The 20,258-nt window shown below is 38.2% G+C and overlaps 2 protein-coding genes across 4 annotated transcripts in view; both read right to left on the bottom strand.

Moving 5' to 3' along the window:
- Window positions 1-301: 301 nt before the first annotated feature.
- sp3a (sp3a transcription factor) lies at window positions 302-9,360 on the bottom strand. Of its 2 annotated transcripts, XM_079253839.1 has the most exons (7): window positions 9,238-9,360; window positions 8,722-8,819; window positions 8,275-8,370; window positions 5,119-6,358; window positions 4,090-4,273; window positions 3,801-3,997; window positions 302-2,086 (listed from the first exon to the last, which is right to left on the bottom strand). In XM_079253839.1, the coding sequence occupies exons 1-7, from the start codon at window positions 9,242-9,244 to the stop codon at window positions 1,794-1,796; spliced, it is 2,115 nt and encodes a 704-aa protein (XP_079109965.1). In that variant the 5' UTR covers window positions 9,245-9,360; the 3' UTR covers window positions 302-1,793. The 2 variants fall into 2 exon arrangements, with proteins under 2 accessions (XP_079109965.1, XP_079109966.1); XM_079253840.1 differs by lacking the exon at window positions 8,275-8,370.
- A 5,750-nt stretch (window positions 9,361-15,110) lies between these two features.
- Window positions 15,111-20,258, bottom strand: part of LOC306766169 (obg-like ATPase 1) — a 47,558-nt gene continuing 42,410 nt past the window's right edge. Inside the window, exons 11-12 of one of the 2 annotated variants that reach the window (XM_079253798.1) lie at window positions 17,959-18,081; window positions 15,111-15,873 (exon numbers count right to left, since the gene is read on the bottom strand). In XM_079253798.1, the coding sequence (XP_079109924.1) occupies window positions 15,772-15,873; window positions 17,959-18,081 (225 nt within the window). In that variant the 3' untranslated portion in view covers window positions 15,111-15,771. The remainder of the gene's footprint in view (window positions 15,874-17,958; window positions 18,082-20,258) is intronic. The other variant, XM_079253799.1, reaches the window with a different exon arrangement.

Genomic DNA, 20,258 nt, shown 5'->3' with positions numbered 1-20,258 from the left:
ATACAGTATCATTCAAAGGTTTGGTATAAATGAGTCCAAACTTTTGACTGGTAGTGTATGTAACAGATAAAATGTCCTTTTGACAGCAGGCAGCTTATGACCAACTATGCTAATATCTAAAGAACTAAGAAAGAATAAAGAAAGAAAGTGTATTCAAGTGTAACAAAGATTTATAATGATGTAATATATTGACATATTTATACAGAAGACTGGAGTGAAGATAAACCTTCTTCTTCTTTAGTAAAGGACATACAGATGCTGAATGTTTTAGCATCTTGCTATTCAACTCAAACCCTCCAAAAAGGTTTAAGTGACTGTTATGAATTTGATGACTTTTCCATGTCTTAAAGAAAAACAAAAAAACCTAAAATATAAAAAGACCCCCAAAAGAACAACACTGACAAAATAAAAAGACCCACATGCATCACCATTAAATTCACTGTTCAGTGTGCACTCAATTTAACAATTTGGAGGTGTATATCAGAAATTACATGAAAGCTATTATATGAATAGGGTGGGGGGGGGGGGGGGGGGGGTACAGTTAAAGTAAAACAACATAAGGACTGAAAAAAATTCCATTAGCTTACAATGGATATAACATACAGATTCTTAAAAACATCTTTATCCAAAACAATAAGCAAGATTAAAGTGATGACAACAGTGCCGTTAAGAGTACCATGTTCAGCAATCACAAATTCATCAACTGCATGGTAGGACTGATGACACAAGATCTGAAAATTTCTGCAAAGCTGTTCCCATGACACAAATAAGAGTCAATTAAAAAAAAGACATTATAGGATTCAATACGTATAGATAACATAAGAGCATTAAAAAAATTCTTCACAAGATCCCACTATGAGAAGCAACTGGGGTGATTTACTCTACTTATAGCACGCAGTCAAGAGTCACCCTGAGTTTGGAGTCAGATTTGGCAATTACCACCACAAAAAATGCTCCCCAACCTGTTTATATTACAATGACTTTTTTGTTTAGAAGTTCTCCAAAAAAGAAAAAGGGTACAAAAACACATCTAAACGACATAGAATGAAACCATTTGAAATATTTCAGACCTTCATTATTACAAATGCATCTTCTATGTAAAGCCTAATATAAATAGGAGTTCTGTCAAAATATTTCATAAGCAAACAAGGTGTCATCATAACAGCATGTGATCAATAGGAATTATGATACACAATTTGATTGTTTTTCATTTTCATGTGTGGAACGAATTAATAAAAGAAAAACAAAGAAAAAAACAAGGGCTTTGCAGACATACTGCCTGTTAGAAAACAATGCATATTAGTAATTTAAAAACAAAGTGAAAAATTTGCATGGACTCAACTTTACTTCAACTGGATAAAATTAGTTCTGCTGAGACGTTTAGTCTCTGCTGAAAAGGATGTGAAACTAATTTTACTTACAAGGACATAATCAAAATATACTGCCAACAAAAGGCAATATTTCCTTATTGTAGCAATATATTACCAAGAAAAAAAATTCATTAACAAATAAGCAAATTTAAAACTAACTGGAAATCTACATTTTTACCTACATAATATTATACAAAATAAGGCATTTCATTGTGTTTACTGCAATGTCTGTATCCACCTTTTTGTTTCCACTTGCTTTCTTTTTCCTCAGTGAAAACTGAGAATGGACATGGACTTAGTATGTCTGTGTTAAAATATATATATATATATTCATTTATAATATTCCTTCAAAACTTGAATAAAAATGCAGGTAGGAGTATACAGTATACGAGATGCTGTAGAAGTTCATTAATGGAGAGCACATTACTCCATAACTTCACTGGCCGCTACCGTGGTAACGAGCTGGAGAGGGATCTCTGCGTTGGCCAGGATGTCCTGGGCGTTGTTAGAACCCTGCTGGATGTTGGTGAGGATAAGGGTGGTCCCGCCTGCCGTGGCGATGATGCTGTCAGAGGAACCTGTGGATTCCACTGAGGCCACCACGGTGCTGCCAGAGTTCACGCCTTTTTTGTTTTGATGGGTTTTAATGTGCTTTGCCAGGTGGTCGCTCCGCATGAAGCGCTTGGAACATTCTGGGCAGACAAACCTCTTCTCTCCTGCCAGACAGAAAACAATAGTTCAATAAGTTTCATATCTAAAATAATTGGAGACATCAAATATTTCACCACATTTGACTTATTACCAAATAAACTACATTCAATATAAATGATAGAACAGTTGCAGATAAAATACATATGTTTTATGATGTACTGCTACAGAATGTTTTATAACATTGGATCAATATTAATCTGAATTAGGTGTTTAAAGCCAGTCAGTCACTGACAAAACTGACAAACTGAGGCTAAACAACTGATAACAATTATCATCAACTGAATGCCGAGAAAGATTAAATATCCTCTTGCCAAGTTAACTGTGAATGGCAAGAGTGCAGCTGACAGGGTAATGAAATGCAACATAACCAATCTTGTCAGAGGCCTCAATCTGCCGATGGCATGGTGGCGTAAAACAACATCACTATGAGGACGTGGCGTTATGCCTATCATCACATAATACATTTACAGTCTAAGGTTTGGCACATTAAAAGGACATATTGACAGGTTTTAACATAAGGTAAATAAAAACCTCAACAGAACAACGGGACTACACTAGTCTCTGACATTCATATAAAACTAAGACAAAATGCAGCAGCAGTGGGTAAAAATTAAGTGAGTTCCATGATTTAGTAGCTTGTAGAAACACCAAAACTGAACAATAACATTAAGTTATCGTTTTCAGTTTCACATAGCCAGTCTTTGCTGTTGTTGTGGAGGAATTCAGTCCCACTCCCCTTCTCAGCCTGCGTTAATTCAGGTCCGTGTGGAATTGTATAAACACTGCTCTTTTTAAGGCCATCCCACAACATCTTAGTCAGGTTGAAGTTTGGATGTGACTGATCTTTTATTTTTCTGTTGCATGTAGATTTGCTGCTGTACTTGGGATCATTGTCCAGTTTCTAATTCACCCAAGCTTTATCTGTCAAACAGATGGCTTCAGATTTGACTCTAGAATATTTTAGCAAAAAGAGAAGCTCATTGCAAAGTACACAGATCCTGTGGCTGCACAACAAGCACAAATCATCGCCCCTTTACCACCATGTTTTACAAATGCTACGAGGTGTTTGGGCTGATGCAATGTACCAATACAACAGATGTGGGGGATGCACATTATGGTCAGACTTCTAAAAATTTGAGGTTGTCCATTAAAATATTGTTATTTCAGCAATCTTGTGGTTTGTTAAAATGCATTTTTTCAAACCTTCATCATGCTGCGTTGCACTGTTTCTTCAAGCACACTGCTGACGTTTTCTTTTACATCTAATTGCTTTTGTGGCAACACACACTTATATGCTTCTGACCAGGACTTTTGCTTTTATTTAACACTCACACTTTCTTATGATCAAATAATGAATACATTTAATCAGCAGACTGAAGAACCACAGAATAATAATAAAGAAACCCATCACTCTTGAAAAACAAGGCTCAGTTCTATCGTCTTTTTTGTGTAATGTCGTGTTAAAAACTGAGTGCAGAGCAAACTTTTTAAGCATGAGTCACATGCTTAAAATGACTACAAAGTCTGTAAAAATGTGGATGTTTCTCATAATGATTTCCCAATCCTGATATGAAGTTTAACATGCAAGTCCAGAGGGGAACAAATGCTGTAATTTCCTACATGACTCACACTTTTCAGGGCTCAAATTAACACATTTTACTGATTTCATGGATGTTTTCTTGATGTGCAAACATGGAGAGAGCAAAAAAAGAGGGGCACCTGTGTGTGTTCTCCTGTGTCTCTGGAGCTCATCGCTGCGTGTGAACCTCTTCCCACAGTACATCCAGCTGCAAACAAAAGGTCGCTCCCCCGAATGCCAGCGCAGGTGTGCTCGCAGGTGCGATGTCTTTCCGTACACTTTCCCACAGCCCACGATGTGGCAGATGTGCTGCTTCTTCTTCCCCATGCTGGATCCTCTGTCAAATACAGGCATAGATGTAAGTCGTAAAAGTCCTGGCACGTTTCAGAGATCTATAAACATGTACAATCACCAGGCAACTTTACAGACCTCCCACCAGACTCTTTGCAGTTAGGACACGTGCACGCAACTCTGCGCAGCCTCTTGCCCTCCTGGCCTAGCTGATCCTCATCATCCACCAGCCTCCCACTGAGATGGGACAGATCACTTGTGTTCAGGGTAGAGTCTGTGTTTAGCCACTCTCCAGAATCTGGCTCTTCCTTGATCTGAATATCTGAAATGTGTATATGATGTTATCAACAAAAGCTTTAGCAACAACTATGAAACATAAAAAAAAAACAATGATCAATCACACCTACTGTGGCTGGATGTGAGTGACTGGTAGAAAACTTAAGTTTTCAGGTCTAAATCTCTGACGTGCAGTGAAAAAATAATACCTGACCGACATAAAATGTATCAATGACAATCTTATCATTACGAACTGTTAACATGCCCTGTTGTGAAAGCTGTGACTGTATAAACTCTGAATCTTACTGCCAACATGATTTACCATCATTTCTGGGCAACAGAGCGCACCCAAATATAAGCCGCACCTTTATTGAGTATGCAGCAGCTCTAGTTTCTAGCTTCTTTAACAGCCAAATCCATCATCTTGAACTTGAAGGCTGCATCATATGCATTTCTTCCTGTGTTTTCCATGATGCTGATGTGTGCATGAAGCACAAAAGGACTCGTTAGCCAATAAAAATCCATCCTCAGCCACATTGTTGTTTAAGCTGCAGGTTTCAAATTGTGTGAAAACAAGTAGCAGCTTATTATCTGGAAATTACATTAATAATATGAGCATATTATCAATAAAAGCCATTAAAAAAAAAGTGAACATTTTCATGGCGAAGTTTTCCCAAGGCACAAAAAAATCCAGGTTCGCATAAGAATGGTAAAGGCATCATTTCTAAAGAGGTGCAACTAAGCTGTCAGGCAATTCAAAGAGATTTACATCCAATGTTCTGTCCACACAGTCCTGTAAAGAGGCTGAATAAGACTAAACAACAACTTGGGTTTATTGTTGGTTGGAGACATTTCTTTGTGTATCTCTAATAACAAGAAGACGTACTTTACCTGCAGGGAGATTTGTGTCTCCTTCCTGTTGGGCCACTGAATTAACCGTTACTGTCTGTAGGTTGGGGATCTGCCCTGCACTGATGCTACCCAATGACAAGGTCTGGACTGGTGCCAGAGTTATCTGCTGGGGTGGTGTGGTGGGCAGCTGGAGGTTTTGAAGGTTCTGCACTCCTTGAACCTGGAAGGTCTGCCATTGTATCTGACCTGATGGCGTGACTGTCTGAGCTTGGATGATGAAGGTGCCAGGGTTGATCAGTTGCACGTTTTGAAGATTGTGTCCACCTGCCGCCACCGACTGGACCACCTGACTATTGGTGGTTTGTAGAGGCACCTGCTGAAGCTGAATGATGGGCTGAGCTGAGGACACCTGAACATTCTGCTCCTGATTCGGCTGGATGAAGCCTTCTTGCAGACTGGAACTTGAGTTGGCTTGCTCTGTTGCCACTGATGGTAAAGCAGTGTCATGTGAAAGGAGACCGGCTTCATTTGCTGGAAGATGCAGCTGAGAGGAAGACGTTGGCACAAATATCTCAGTATTTCCATTGGAGTCATTTACTGGTAATGTCTGTGAGAGGTGATCATCTCTCTTGGCTAAACTCTCGGAGCCATCAACAGGCTGACTCGTCATAATCAACTGGCCATCAGCAGTAACCCCTGTTGCTATAGTCTGAGCACCGGACAGGCCAAGAGAGTCCAAGTCAACACTGTTAATAGGAACAAAGGTGATGTTCCCAGGCAAACCCACAGGCACATTAGTAACAACCTGGCCCTGGTTATTGAAAGTGGAGCTGCCAATAGAAACCCCTTGTATCTGCTGGACATTAGCAGTCTGTGAAATGAGGTTCTGGTTGTTGTTAAGGATGCTTGCAGTCGAAGTCACATTGAGAGTTTGACTACCATCAGGTAAGATCTGAATCTGCCCTGTGGCATCCTGACTCAGAGCTGGTCCTTCCACACTGGATGTGGAGAAGCTCAGCTGTCCATCTGCTGTCTGGATTTGAGGAATTACTTGGTACTGAATGTTAGGCACTGAATTGGCAGAGGAGTCGTCTGTTCCCGACGTCACAAAGATCGGCTGACTCTGTAAGTTTTGGAGAGGAAGAACATACTGTCCATTTGATGTCAGAATTCCTTGACTTTGGATCTGTATTATCCCAGTCTCATCTTTTGTTGTTATTGTGGGTGTTAACACCTCCCATTTGTCAGTTTCAGTCAGTTGTGAAGATGGATCTGATGTCTAAGAAAGAAAATGAGTGACAATAAAATATATATTATAAACATTTTAGCAAAATTTTAAATTATGCACAAGGAGCCTTTGGCCAATGGAAGGCACAAAAAATGAATTTTATTTCACAAACATGCTGTCTGTGTTAATCACTTTGATTTGTGAGTGTTCACACTTTTTTTTCCTTTGGTCTTGATGTATTACTGTGTACAAAATGTTATTCAGAAACATAATTGAGTCCTGAAGATGCACATGAAGTCTGACAAAGAACTCAAACATTGGGCCAATCAAACCTGCTCCATCCTCATGGACATATAGGCCCATCCATGCACACCTTTACTGACCAAAACAAAACCTGTGTCACCTTGCTGCACCATTCTTAACATTTTCTGGTGACAAGTACACCTGTTCAGGTGGACTTCATTGAGGTGGCAGACTTTGTAACAGAGAAAATCAACTTGGAAAATGGGGAAACATGCCTCAATTTGAGTTATGCACACAAGCTCTAATGTCTTATGTTGTTCAGCTAGGTGAACTAAACATGAAGAACATAGGAGCACTCAGTCACAACAATACCAGTTATTTTCCTTGTCTGGTCTTTTTGCTCTTAAAGCGCAGCATTTCTGAGACAGTTTAGTAATTGTGCTGCTCTGATCCATTGCCTCCATTTTTAGTGAAACTTTCCTGCTTCTGCCTCCAAACTGAGGTTGGGAGGCAGAGGCAAAGTGATTCTTCCCAGATGAAGCTACCGCTAGCTTGGAGATGAACTCCCTTCACTTTACCCAGCAGTGGTGAGGCAGACCCGGGACTCTGCTCTAACAACAACAGCTGTGTAGTGTTTATTGCTAAAGCTTGCAGCAAATTATTCACTACTAAACAGAAGGTTTCTTACAAGCAACCTTCTCTGCTCTGACATCTCCCTTTGCTCCGACTCAAGCCTGTTACATACCCCATGAGAACCTTGAACTCTTGTCTTATTCTTAATGCCACAAGAAAAAAAAAAGTCATTTTGTTCTTGCGGATGTGATTAGTAACATTTTGTGACTTGTTCTCAACGTATCAGCTGTGCAGAACTTTTTCTCATGGAGCTTTGAGCAGTATTGTGTGATTGGTCAGACATTTAAGGAGGGTGTGGTTGATGTGGAAAAGCATGCAGTGGAAATTTATCACTTCTGCATTTTTGCTTATGCTAGGTGGAACAGATAGCTTTAATTAACAGCTGATCCAGCTAGTTAGACAGTACAAAAATGTATATAAAACATTTGGCATTTAAAGGATTGGACCCTGTCATATGCACAACCCCACCTTGCTGCAGATGGAAGTTTCTTGCCAAATATGAAATAATCAGGTTAGATGTTCATTGCACATAAAAACAGAGTAATCCCCACCCTGTTGCAGATTAATTTTCTCGTGGAGTATGAACTGACATGATCAAACAAAAGTTTTTTTTTTTATTATTATTCTTGAGTTCAAGAACAAGAACAAAATTCTTGCTTCTGGATGAGTATGTAACAAGCTTCAAATCTGCATTGTGCATCAAACCAGCTGATTTGCAGCATAAAATCACCTAGAAAAGCCTTAAGAAAAATAAAGAAGAATGGAAATTCTAATTCAGACTTTCCTTATAGCAATTACACACATTAGCACAACTATTGATAAATAAGGACAAATAAAGCCAGTTATTAAAAGCATCAGAAGTTATATTTTATCAAAGTACATCAAGTATATGAATCAAGAAAAGCACAATACATATAATATGATAAGTCTGAATCCACTCTAAGCTGAATTGGTGTTCAGTCTGTTACATGTATAGGCCACAAGGTTTCGGTAAACACTTTGCTAAGGACATAATAAGGGCATTTTCTGCAACTTGATATCAAAATATAGACGCTATTATTCTATCAGATGTTGCAGAGGTGCTGACTTACCACATCAGCGGCAGCACCTCTGTTCACCTCTGACGATGGTGACCCAACCTTAGTGCAGGTCGTTGCTAGCAGGTCGAGGGGTGATGGCTGAGTGTCCTACCCACAATAAGCAAGTTTAAAGGAAAGAAAGTGGGTGGCCATTAGTCAGGGCCACACAAATATTAACTCCTTGCTAAATAATTAAAATGACTTTGTCCTTCCGTATTGAGCCCCTCAGGCAGCACCTAAGATAACCTCGTAACAACATTAAGATCTGGTTGGAGTTTAGTCTGTCACTTCTATCCTAGTAAAGGAGGCGGAGTTTGTAAGGAGCCTGGGAGTAAGTGTTGCCTGAGAGGTTCAAGTGAGGGTACGTAACCCCCCTCCAAGTTTTAAATGTGTGATCGTCAGTAACGAGATCGCAAAATCGACAAATAATGTAGAGTTGATCTAGGACGAAAATCTTACCTGATTGCCCCTGCCTTCCTCCTGTTGCATAAAATTGCCTTGACTGCCGTCCACGTCCAGAGCAGCCATATCATCCGTTTTCAGTGGCTGTTCTGGCGCTTTGTAAAACAAATAAGAAAAATGTCAGCAAAGAGAGAGAACAGCCGATGCTAATGTTAGCTACACATAACATACACTCACACAGGAGAGAAGTATCCTGTAGCGCAGGCAAACTAACGAACAATAAAACCACCAGAATAACTGAAAACACGAAAATAACAGTGCTAATATCCGTGGAAATGCAATAAGGCGATGATTTGCTAAACGGGAGATAGCCTGTGATATATCCCAAATAAGCTAATTCAGCAGGCTAAGCTAACAAGCCCAGCGTTAGCTTGAACTGCTAATTTAGCCGGCGATGATTAGCAATATCGCCAATGAAAATGCCTGCTAGCCTGCTAGCGAGCTAATTTAGCCAGAGGATGCCCGAGATAGCTCGTTAGCTTAGTCGGGTAAAAAAATACAGATATTACATACCAGTCATAGCGTGACTTGTCTTAAAACGAAGGGTCCCAATAGTCAAAGGCCACGGGACATCATTAGCAGATTGAATGATTGTATTCACGCAGAAATAGGTGATAACTGTCAGATTTTTTTTATATTTTGATTGACGGGTGGTAGGTAACACAAGGGTGGGGCCTCCACTGTTGACTGGGAGTATCTGCGTCACAAACAGGAAATCCAACCGTTCTACCTGAAGGTGATTGGTTAGTTTTGTTCACACTGTGATATTACTTGCCAGTGTCCACGTCAATCACTTTTTCTTCGCTTCTTTTCCTGTTTACTATTCATGTTAAGTGTTACAGTATAGGTGGCAGTGAAGATTGTATTTTGACATTGGTTTTACCAGTTTATCAACCTTTGTGACTGAGAAAGTCACTAATAATAGCTTGAGCAGAGAAAGAGTCTTTCTTCCAATGATAACAGGTAACATTGATGTTTAAAATATAGCAAATCATGTAGCTATTTAAATTAGTTAATCAAATTAAATCTTTTCATCTATCTAGTTTTCTTTACCTGTTATTTTACTATTCATTTTTCATTTCTGCTTCATGAAGACATTACTTACGATCTTTTATAGGGTTGCTTCCCAGAGGAAGTTCTTATTGTTGTTGCTTTTTTTCTTTCTATTTTATCCTCACAGAAAACTTAATTGAAATGGATTTACATGGATATATTCAGTATCAACCTTAAATCTGAGAAAGAGTGCATATACAAACACTGGCCTTACATTACTGCACTTATGCTAATGTTTTAATAACTGGGTTGCTTCTTCTATTTCCTCTGAGGCTGCTAGGAATAACTTATTTATGCATTTAAAGCATAACTAGATATCATCTTTGAACAATCAAATGATATACAGTACAGAAGTAAAGAAAAAAGAGAAAACAATTTTTTTTTTTTTTTTTTTTTTTTTTTTAATGACATGAGTTCAATAAAAATTACACTGATTTTTGAGTTAAGGCATTTTTCTATGTACCATGTCAAGAAAATATAAATCTGAATACTTGCAATGGTTAAAAGTAAGCTACATCTTATACTCAATTTAGGTTAATGACATTTCACACAGTGGTAACTCAATTTCCAACAGAAGTCAAATTAAATTTTACCTCCCACTATCTAGACATAAGGCGTTTATGTGGAAGAAGTGGCACTCAAATCATTCACGAGGGAAACCAGTGAAAAAAAAAGACTAAATAGGCAGAAATGAGGGATCTTCATTAGCCCAGATATTTAAAGTGCTCAGCCCATTTTTAATTGTTGGCAAGGGCTAACAACAAAATAAATCAGTCCAAATTAACAACTCTTTTCCCCCCTCTTCTTTTAAATACTGCACCTTCCCAACCACAAATCCTTCCAATTTTAATATTTACATGTGATTTAAGCTCCCACTATGGCCCTGTGCAGGTAAATTAATCATTTAACTATTTTAATGTAGAATATTTTTTATTTAATTTCATTCAATTTCATTTTCAACACAAAACATATAGATGAATTTACTGATTTATATGCTTTTAAAAGCAGAGCTAAGAAATCCAAACACTTCTTTTTATAGGCATAAAAATCAATAAACTTTAGTGCTTAATTGCAATTTGACTTTGACTTTTTTCTTTTATTAAAATAATAGATAGGATTGTGCTTCATCAACCCAAAAACGTTTTTATTAACAATATCTGTATGAAAAAATAATAGTAGTCAATAGTCAGTCATTAGTTATCTTTGCATGCTAATAATCATACATACATGCCATTTCTTCAGAGCTAAATTAGTGAATAAATTAACAGAACTTGTAGAGGACATATATGATGAGAATACTTGCTTCGCTCACTTCCTGTGTGTTAGTGAGCTAATGCTTAATATCACTAACAATAAAATAGATTCTTCTCTCTTCTCACATCCTCTTTGCATACATTTTTTGCAAACTAATTGTGTATTTTAACTTTTAATTTTTGTTGCTGCCAATATCATTGAACAAATAACAAAGTCAAGACAGGATCTAAGTTTGTATTTGACTAGATTTCTTTGCCCCCATCTGATTGTGCACATTACAGCATTGTGAAAGTGCATTGAAATGAGAGTCTGCATGCTATTGTGCATGCTCTGTGGCTGTGATGCTATCAGGACCCCACTTCTGAGTATTATTTGTGGTGTGTCAGTTCCTCACAGTGCGCGACCGCAGTGAGGCTATTTCTCCCAACCTTCAATTCAAGCTTGGCCCATTACAGCCAGACTACAAAAGCACTTTCTGTGCACTCAGGAGCTCACGGCAGTGAATGGTGGATATTTCCAATCACTCTGCTGTCAATCCAAGTGTCAGGTAAACATAGGCCAATGGAAACAGCTTTAGAAAAACCTTGCGGCTACGTCTGTCTTACTCCAGGACTCCTTGGAAGCGGACCAATAATTTCCACAAGACCTCCAAGTTAAAGGGAAAAGTCAAATATCCTAAAAGCAATACCAATGCAACTTGTTGATGGATGCAGTGGTCTACACAGGCATGTAACTTCCACTGTGTTCATCTTTAGATTTGTATGTTTTCTTCAGCTGGAGCTGCAAACAATGGAAATGAGTATATATTGACAGAGCTTGTGTTCACCTCATGAGAGGAATCTGAAGTCCGTTGAGCAATTACTCAGTGGGAGTTTGACTACATCTATAAGGATTCGATATGGCAGTCGCAACAGTGAACAGGGAAATCTTTGGTCCTTTGCATGAATCTTTTGACATATTACTTCTCTTTCAGCATCGTGCTGATCGAAAAGTTATCATTTATTAACAAAGCTACATGCAGTTATAGATAAGAAATTAGCAGGGAAGTATTAGTAACTAATCCAACTTCAATTACAAGGGTTGACATATCTTCAGTGGCTTATTAGAGACTTGTGGGATATAACTGGCAGAGACCACAATGGCCCTGAGTGTTTCATATTAACATATTGACAGTTGTTTTTATGAAGGCCAGTCCAAGACAGAGTGACCCACAGAGAGAAACTGCCCTACTGGAGACTCTGTAAATGGGACCTGAGAGAGAAAATTGAAACTGGTGCAGCATGAAGAAGTGTGGACAGAATATTAAATGTGTGTTACAGACAACTCAGAAGCATTTGAAACAGAAATGATTATACTTTTGTTTGCCTGATGTCTTGGGAATAAACAGTTACATTCACACTAACAGTAATGTCTTAAACTTCCATCAAAGCATCTTATTTTAGACTAATTTATTAAGTATATGTCACTGCAATATATTAAAATACAAAATGATTTTTTCAGAGGTTTTGTTACAAAAAAAGATAAAAACTTATTATATTTAGGGTAGGCCTGAGCAACTTAAATTTGGGGATTTATAGGGTTTTCTTTAGATAGTCAAAGCTGTCTTTTTGCGTTATTATTCCACATATCTCTTAGCTTAGATGAGACCCTGTTACTGTATAGAACTGCAGATTCTGTTTCCAGATTTGATGTAAGTGGTCATTTTTTTAGGTAACCAGTAAAATAAGCAAATTATTTATGTACGTTAGCATAAAGATGGTTAATAATGTTGCATCAGATTAAATATGCTTTGATTTGTTAAAGATATTCAGCCTATGCCTCTCATGTTCATAGATATAAAGTACAAAGAAACATCTCTGTGGTTTTATACACCCCTTTTAACTTTGGCCCAAAGAGAAAATATAAGTTTATCTTCACAACTCCAAACATTAAAGCTTAACTGTGGTCTTAAACTGTGCTTCATTTTGCAGGTGCCTTTGTTCACTTTTTGTAGCAGTAACTAAAGTGAATAGGAGAAAATGTAACTCCATCATACACTCCCTTATCAGCCCACTCACAGCAGTTTATTGCATTCTTTTCCCTCAGCATTGTTCTGACAATGTGTCATCCCATTGACAGTTGCAACAACAAATCAGAGTAGTATGCTGTATCATGGTAATGTAACACCAATGAGATTAAATTGTTCCATAATCTCTACTATACAAACATTAACTGTTATTTTTATCAAATCTCTGCTCCATATTTACTTGGTGTCTATTCTGCAGTACACAAGTGTCAGAGAAATCATACAATAGCAACAATAACAACATGGTAACACTTTTATTGTCATCCAAAATAGAGATAATTTCCTCTCTGTAATAATACGATGCAGAGTGTTTGTAATAAACACTAAATTTCCCAACACAATCCCCTGTGCATAGTTATGGCTCTGAAAAATGCCACATGTTTATTTGTTATAACTCATACATTCTTTGTCTTCTTTTTCTTTTCTTTTTTTTTTTATAAATTCTTCAAAGGCTTTTGGTGAGTGTGTGATTTACAACAGCAGGCCGTGGTCTGTTTTGTTGGGTGTGTGTTTTAAAGCCAGCTTTACGCTCTGCTCTTCTTGGTATGGTGCTGCTGTGGTTTGCTTTGGGGCAGAGTGGCACCATTTGATTGATGGTGCTGACAGAAAATTTCTACAAAAAATTCTGTCACATTTCTGGGCTCAGTTTATGATTTGTTTTAAGCAGCTTTACCAATTCACCTACATCACCTAATAATGGTTGCAAAAGCCCAAACGCATACTTGTTTGCACATATTTCCATGACGTTATAGTTACATATACATTTTAAACACATTCATAACAGAGAGGACACCAAATTAGCTTATGATTGGCTAATTCTTGCCTTTCCCATGACAGCAAAATTATTGGTATCAAACCCTGAAACAGCTTGTTGAGGTTGTGCTTACAGAACAAGAGACTTTTTTGTATGATGTTTTGATTCTAAATAGCTTTATTACTTGCTTCAGAAAGATTTATTGAGACTTTATGAAAAACAAAATTCTCCACAACCCAGACCACTGGGAAGAACTCATCAGTCCCAGAGCCTCAAAACTGCAGCAAATTAATAATCTTCTGTGTGGGGTTTAGGTTGGCCAACGCCACCACCACCCCAAGAAGAATGCAAAAACACTTTTTGTCTCAAGCCCCTATCGTGCTCTCTAGAGGGTTTGTATGGTTTCATTTAAAAATCAGTCAGCTGAATGCTGTTTTAGAAGTATATACAGCAAATGAGAGCCGTAAATGTTTGTTCCTCTTTTGTCTGCTGCATGAAATGTGAGTGATTTAAATCAGCGGTTAACGCAAAGCAAAATAAGCTTAATGTTATTTGATACACACATGTTGTCATCTGTCATTGTTTCTAAATAACCACAATAAACATCATCCTATATACTTTGGCATAGATCTCAGTTCTTAAAGACTGTAATCCACCTTATTTTCATGACAAACACTATGCTTTGTAGTGTTAGCACGGCCTCCATAAAACATCCACTGAAAGCTTGGATATGCAATACTCTTTCTGTAAAATGACCATTTTTATTCAATCTTTTTTGTTCCCATCAAAATCGTCGTTTTTTTTTTTCTTTGCGGTCTTAATGGTTACGAGATATTCAGCCAAGCACCGCTGATCTACAGCTTTTTTGTTCGGACTCCCATGGAGAATACAATCTTACTTCGGAGCACTGCGGCTGCAGCCATACAATTCCATCAGCATAAATGCCTCACAAACACTTATGCACAAAGTATAGGGGTGAGAAAAACACTACTTCAGACAGAATCGTTTTCTGGTTGTACTTGTGGATTGTGTCAACTTCTATTTTCATGCTATACCGAATATCTTAAAATGTTCACTTTCCAGAGAAAACATAAGGTGAATTAATATTTCTCTTGTTTATTCAGTCAGTATGCATTGGCCCACATTGTAGTAGGAAACCGTAAACACAAACATAGTATCCTCTCATAATTCAGGAGATTGTAGGAGAGGTCTGGTAGGACTGTCAACAACAGAAAACATAGTCAATGCTGTGACAAAAATTGAAAATAAAAGGTTAACTCAGTCTTTTTTAGAAATAATCATTTAAAGTGATCACTTAGGTTGGCAAAGACACCTGATTCCTGCATGTGCCCTTCCAAAATCAGCATCACTTAACAGATTTAATTATAATTGTGCTCTCTGTGCTACAGTCAATGTCAGCTGTGTCTTTTAATTCTCTAATCAGTGGCCGGCAGGACCGCTATCACCATCACCATGCAGCTTCTCACTCCATACAGACATCCCAAAACACATACAGAATGGTTTTGTGAAATGTTTTATTGAGTGTAGACATCTGGCCTACTGTAAAACATGCATTATCTGCAGAAGGGGGAGAGGAGCAGGTGGCATTGTCCCCACTGTCAGCTGTGTCACTGCTGGCACCCGTGATGGAGATTAATGAAGTATCTGGAGAGTAATATGCTCCTTCAAATGCTGCTATAATTTGGAGTGGGGGGCTGATCCCGATCTTAAATAGCTAAGCTGTCAGAGTTTACTGAACCTGTGCTTTGGCATGTGCAGTGGGACTAGATCCTACAGGATGGGGAAATGAAATGTTAGGAAAAGGCAGTGTCTGCCCCCCTTTTACACACAAGGAAATAGAAAGGAAAAAAGAGGCACTGAAACAGTCATTTATGTGAATAAACATATTTTTCTTCATGGGTCACTTCTTCTTTGGTGCATTTGGTGCATTGAATTTAAAAAAGATGATGTCTCCATCTTCAACAATGTAGTTCCTTCCCTGTTGTCTGTATTTCCCAGCTGCCTGTGAGGTAACAAAAAAAAGTTTAATTGAAATAAATGCAAATACAAAATATTGAGTGGTGAAAGGTTACAGATTATTGCACACTTTAGCTATTCACTTATGAATAAAGCAGAATACAAAAAAGGCTTGTTTATTGAAAGTAACAGCATAAAATACAAGTGGAGTATTATCCACTCTATTTTTTCACCTACAATAACTAATGCGCTTAGAAAAAGCATGCTCTTGTTTGTCCACGCACACATACACACTCACACACACAACTGTGTTCATGTTTTGCTCATGGGGTGCCTGAATTCCCACTGAGTGAGTAATCCTCTCCTCTGCCCATTTCAGTTTCATGTGCACAAGCACAAAATGTTAATAAGCCTTTGATTACAGCACTATGAAACTTCTCAAGGAAACTAAATAAGTTTCAATTTTTCTTTTGTATACAGTAAGTGTTTGTTCTCCTTCCCGGCAAATTCAAAATAATTGACTTGACACGCTAATACAGACAGGTTTATGCATTCTGGTTCTGCATAGTGCACAATTAATTAGAAAAATCAATGTCCATTTAAAGGCTCAGGAGACCATTTAATCCATGCTCAATACCACCAGAAACAGTAGATGGAGAGGGAGACAGAGAAAAAAAAAAATCAATGGCTATTTGTGATTCCTGAGTATGTATTAAACCAGACACGTCTAACTGGTTCATTTGCACTTGAAAGCAGCCATCTGGAGCACCAAGCTTGGCTTAAGCAGATATGATTACTAATAATGTGATATCCCCGTACACTGCCCCTATTCAGGCAGCCTATTCCCAAAACTGGCATTAAATAGCACAAGCCTTAATGCCACAGTTAGAAATGCTCCATGTTCTTCTGAGGCTCAAAAAGGGATTAGTAAGAGAGCATGCAGTAAAGACCTGACACTCAGATCTCAACCTTGGATAACAATGGTGAAACCCCCAGAGAGAGACACATTTCACTGTGTGTTAGCAGCTTATGAAGGGTGTGGACAATACACTGCTGCTGCATTAAAAAAATCAAATATTTATCGGGGGCTGGAGTAGCAGGGGGATTGAATAGTAAGGAGGTTCAAATGTTTTTTTTTAGTGCTTCTTTTCTGCACTGGTCTTCATGGGGTCTTTGTGCCACCATAATTATATTAGTTGTGCCTGTAAGTGGGTACATGGTCTTTATGGCGCTGATAGAGAGATTGCAAAAACATGGCTTACAGCTGCTGTTCATAAGGGTCACACAGTAAAGTTAGTCACTTCTCCTTTCATTTAATTAACTGAGAATTCAATTAAGAATTTTCTCTTTATGGAAATTTAATTATTAAAAAAAGGAAGAAGAAGAAAAAAGAAAGCTTAAAAGCACCCCACAGTGTATAATAGTTGATTTTAACCATACTGTCAGCTTCAAGATCAAAAACCAAATTAATGCTGAATTTAACTTGCAGCTGAAAAGAAAAGCAGGTTTATGCATTTTGCAGTGCAGGTGCTGGCTGCAGTTGAAGTCTAGTTATTGTCTTCACAAAGCCAGCATGAAATCAGTCATTACATTTGACAGGAGCGTGCACATGAACAACCTACATCACAGTTAAAAGGTCAAAACAAACACTGGCCATCATAAAAGTAAGATATGCAAGTCATATTTCATTTGGTGCCCATCCATGAAGCAGTCCTTATTTGAGGAATTTCACACTTTATTTAACTTGCCGCTTTATATCACTGTCACATGCTCACTGTGGCTTGGGGATTTGGCAAGAGAGCTCGAAGCTAACAGCGCGCTCTATAGATCTGTTATATGCCTGGTGAGGTGAAGAAGTGCTTCCTCTGAGCAACTGTGCTGAGCCATGAGCAAGAACTACCATCAGCCAGTTAAGACACATTGTGATAAAGATATGCACAGCTGGAGCACAATGGCAGTGTTTAGAGCCAGAATCAACCGGCTTGTCAGGAGTGGTGCTGGAGTGTGTGCAGTAATTTCTTCCCCTGAGTAAAGGTGAAGAGCGGTTTTCAGAGGGAGCTGTGTGGTGACTGTCAGCTCTACTGATCACAGGAGACTTACCCTCATCTCTACTGGCACTCTGACTACTCACCTTGACAGCGTTCTCGCTGCCTTCCTCTTTAAAATCCTGGAATTTCATTACTTCTGCCATAATGAAGCCCTTCTCAAAGTCTGTGTGGATCTTCCCTGCAGCCTGTGGAGCCTTAGTTCCTTTCTGTCACGAGGAAGGAAAAGAGAGGACAAATGAATTGTGTTGGTGAAGATGGATTACAGCATGCGAGCGACATGGTGTTTGATGGGGTGATAGCGCTGTGATCGCTCTGGGGGTGTTTTTCAGTCGGGGGTATTCTTGCCTCAGTTCTGATTTCTGGATAGCTTTCCACTCGGCTGTGCCCTGCTAGGGCAGCCTGGACACCGATAAGGACCCAGAGCTGCTATCAATGCCTTCTGATTCCCATTCCATGGTGGTATTGATTTCTGTCCAAGCAATCTTGCCTCATTGTGGGTCGCTGCTCAGCTCTCTGGTCATGACAGCAAGAAGACCCAGTGTTGCGATGAGAGGCCAGGGTGGTATAGACCTCACTATATCAGGCCTTACTATTGTGACCCACTAGAGTTTGGTAATTCAAATGAATTTCCAACCCTTGGCAACATTAGACTGTAGTTTATGCCGCAAACTTGCTGTAACTTTAGGAGTGTATGAGTCTACTTTCAGTGGCTAAATGGAAATTTTGCAAAACAAACATTTGGTAAAGCTTTTAGAAACATGCGTTTACAAAGCACATGTCAACTATTTAAAAGTATTAGAACATTTTTGCACCTTGATTTGTCTCTAATGCTCCATGACACAACTGCTGACTGATAAAATGTGCAATTTATATGCACTGAAATAATGCCACAGTAAAATGACAAATGACCCAAATAAGTGACGTGGCTGCTGTGTATCATTATGACTCCTGCCTGTCGACCTGCTTGGTCTTCCTCTGCTCTGCAGCTTCGTGCTCAGGAGCTGTTGAGCAGTTTTAATTATGTATATAATCAGGTTGGGGTCAACATATTTCATGCCACAAGAATGATGCGTATTTAATGACTCTGATACATTACCATCTATTTGCAATCTCATTGACGGAGTACTTGTGAGTTTAACTACCATTAATCAGCATCAAGGTTTGTCTATCTGGAGAAAAAATAGATTAAGGGAGGGATTTTTTTCATACGGTGCATTACAAGAGATCCACATTGTCCTAGTTAAGAGCTATGCAGAGTAGGCTGATAGATAATGGTCACCTCGAGGCTGCCTAATAAAGCATGTTAAAGGACTTAGGAACACGACATTACTGAGTGTAGTTTTTACAATACAAGATGTATTGGCTTAATATAGTTACTCACTGATGCTTACCTGACTAAATGCCCCTCACACACAATCAAGGCTGCCTGTAATCACTTATGCTGAGGACAAGCCTGTTTTTAAGGATGTGTTTGAAGTGTTTTGGGACTTTTCTGTAAATAGCGAGAACATCAGTCATAATGAGATAAGTGCACGCATGAAGCTGGTGATGTCATCTGACTACAATCTAATACTTTGAGAAAAAAAAGAAAAACCAAAACAAAAGAGCTTAATTTATCTATCTCGATAGATGGATAAATATTTTTAATGGCTTGTTTATGTATTTTTTCTCAAAACAGTAGCAGGGGGCGGCACACAATGTCCCTCTGCAAAGCTGGTAAAACCCACGTTTCTGCTTCAGTTGTGTTGAATGTTAAAAAAAACAACAACAAACAAATAGGTTACAAATTAGTTTTTGTTCCCATATATTTAATGAATAGCATTCATTATATGTATAATGCAAAATATTTGCATCTAAACGCCAATGTATAAAATATGCTGCCCTTAGAGTAAATATTTCTGCATCCAAATAAAATTAATTTATTGCAAACTATTTTTTATTCAGTAAATTTATATTCAGGACACAAAATAATAATGACCTGTTTGCTGACAAGTTCTTTGACTCAATGCCATTTTAGAAAATTGCAATAATTTATGAAAACGTGCCTCCATCCTCAAATGGATATGTACCATTTATAGGATTGAAAGCATTCTGTATTGTGACAATTTGATTTCAAATGACATGAAATAATGGATGTGACTACATGCGACAATAGATCATAATCTTAAGTTAAAAAAAAAAAGTCATTCAAAAGTTATTTACATCTCCTACATGCAAATATAGAATACAACTTGTTGTTGTTATTTCTTTTATCAGCTCAAAGGAAGAAACAAAACAAAACTTCAATACCAACATGCAAAGCCAACATCTGTATTGATGTAAATCCTCTGATCCTATTGCACAAAGCTCTTGGCAGGCTGGGCTCAGTAAACTGAGACACACA

This window comes from Telmatherina bonti (assembly GCF_933228915.1).
Source record: "Telmatherina bonti genome assembly, chromosome: 15".
NCBI lineage: Eukaryota > Metazoa > Chordata > Actinopteri > Atheriniformes > Telmatherinidae > Telmatherina > Telmatherina bonti.
The sequence above is the reverse complement of the archived record's forward strand: the minus strand, read 5'-3'. Positions and strand labels throughout refer to the sequence as shown.

What these genes read in the sequence shown, in the direction of transcription:
- sp3a (XM_079253839.1), bottom strand. An exon ending in GAGGTGCTGCCGCTGATGTG is followed by an intron (nt 6,359 to 8,274) that starts GTAAGTCAGCAC and finishes TTTCTTTCTTAG; the next exon opens with ACATCAGATCCATCTTCACA. An exon ending in ACACAGGAGAACACACACAG is followed by an intron (nt 2,087 to 3,800) that starts GTGCCCCTCTTT and finishes TCTGTCTGGCAG; the next exon opens with GAGAGAAGAGGTTTGTCTGC.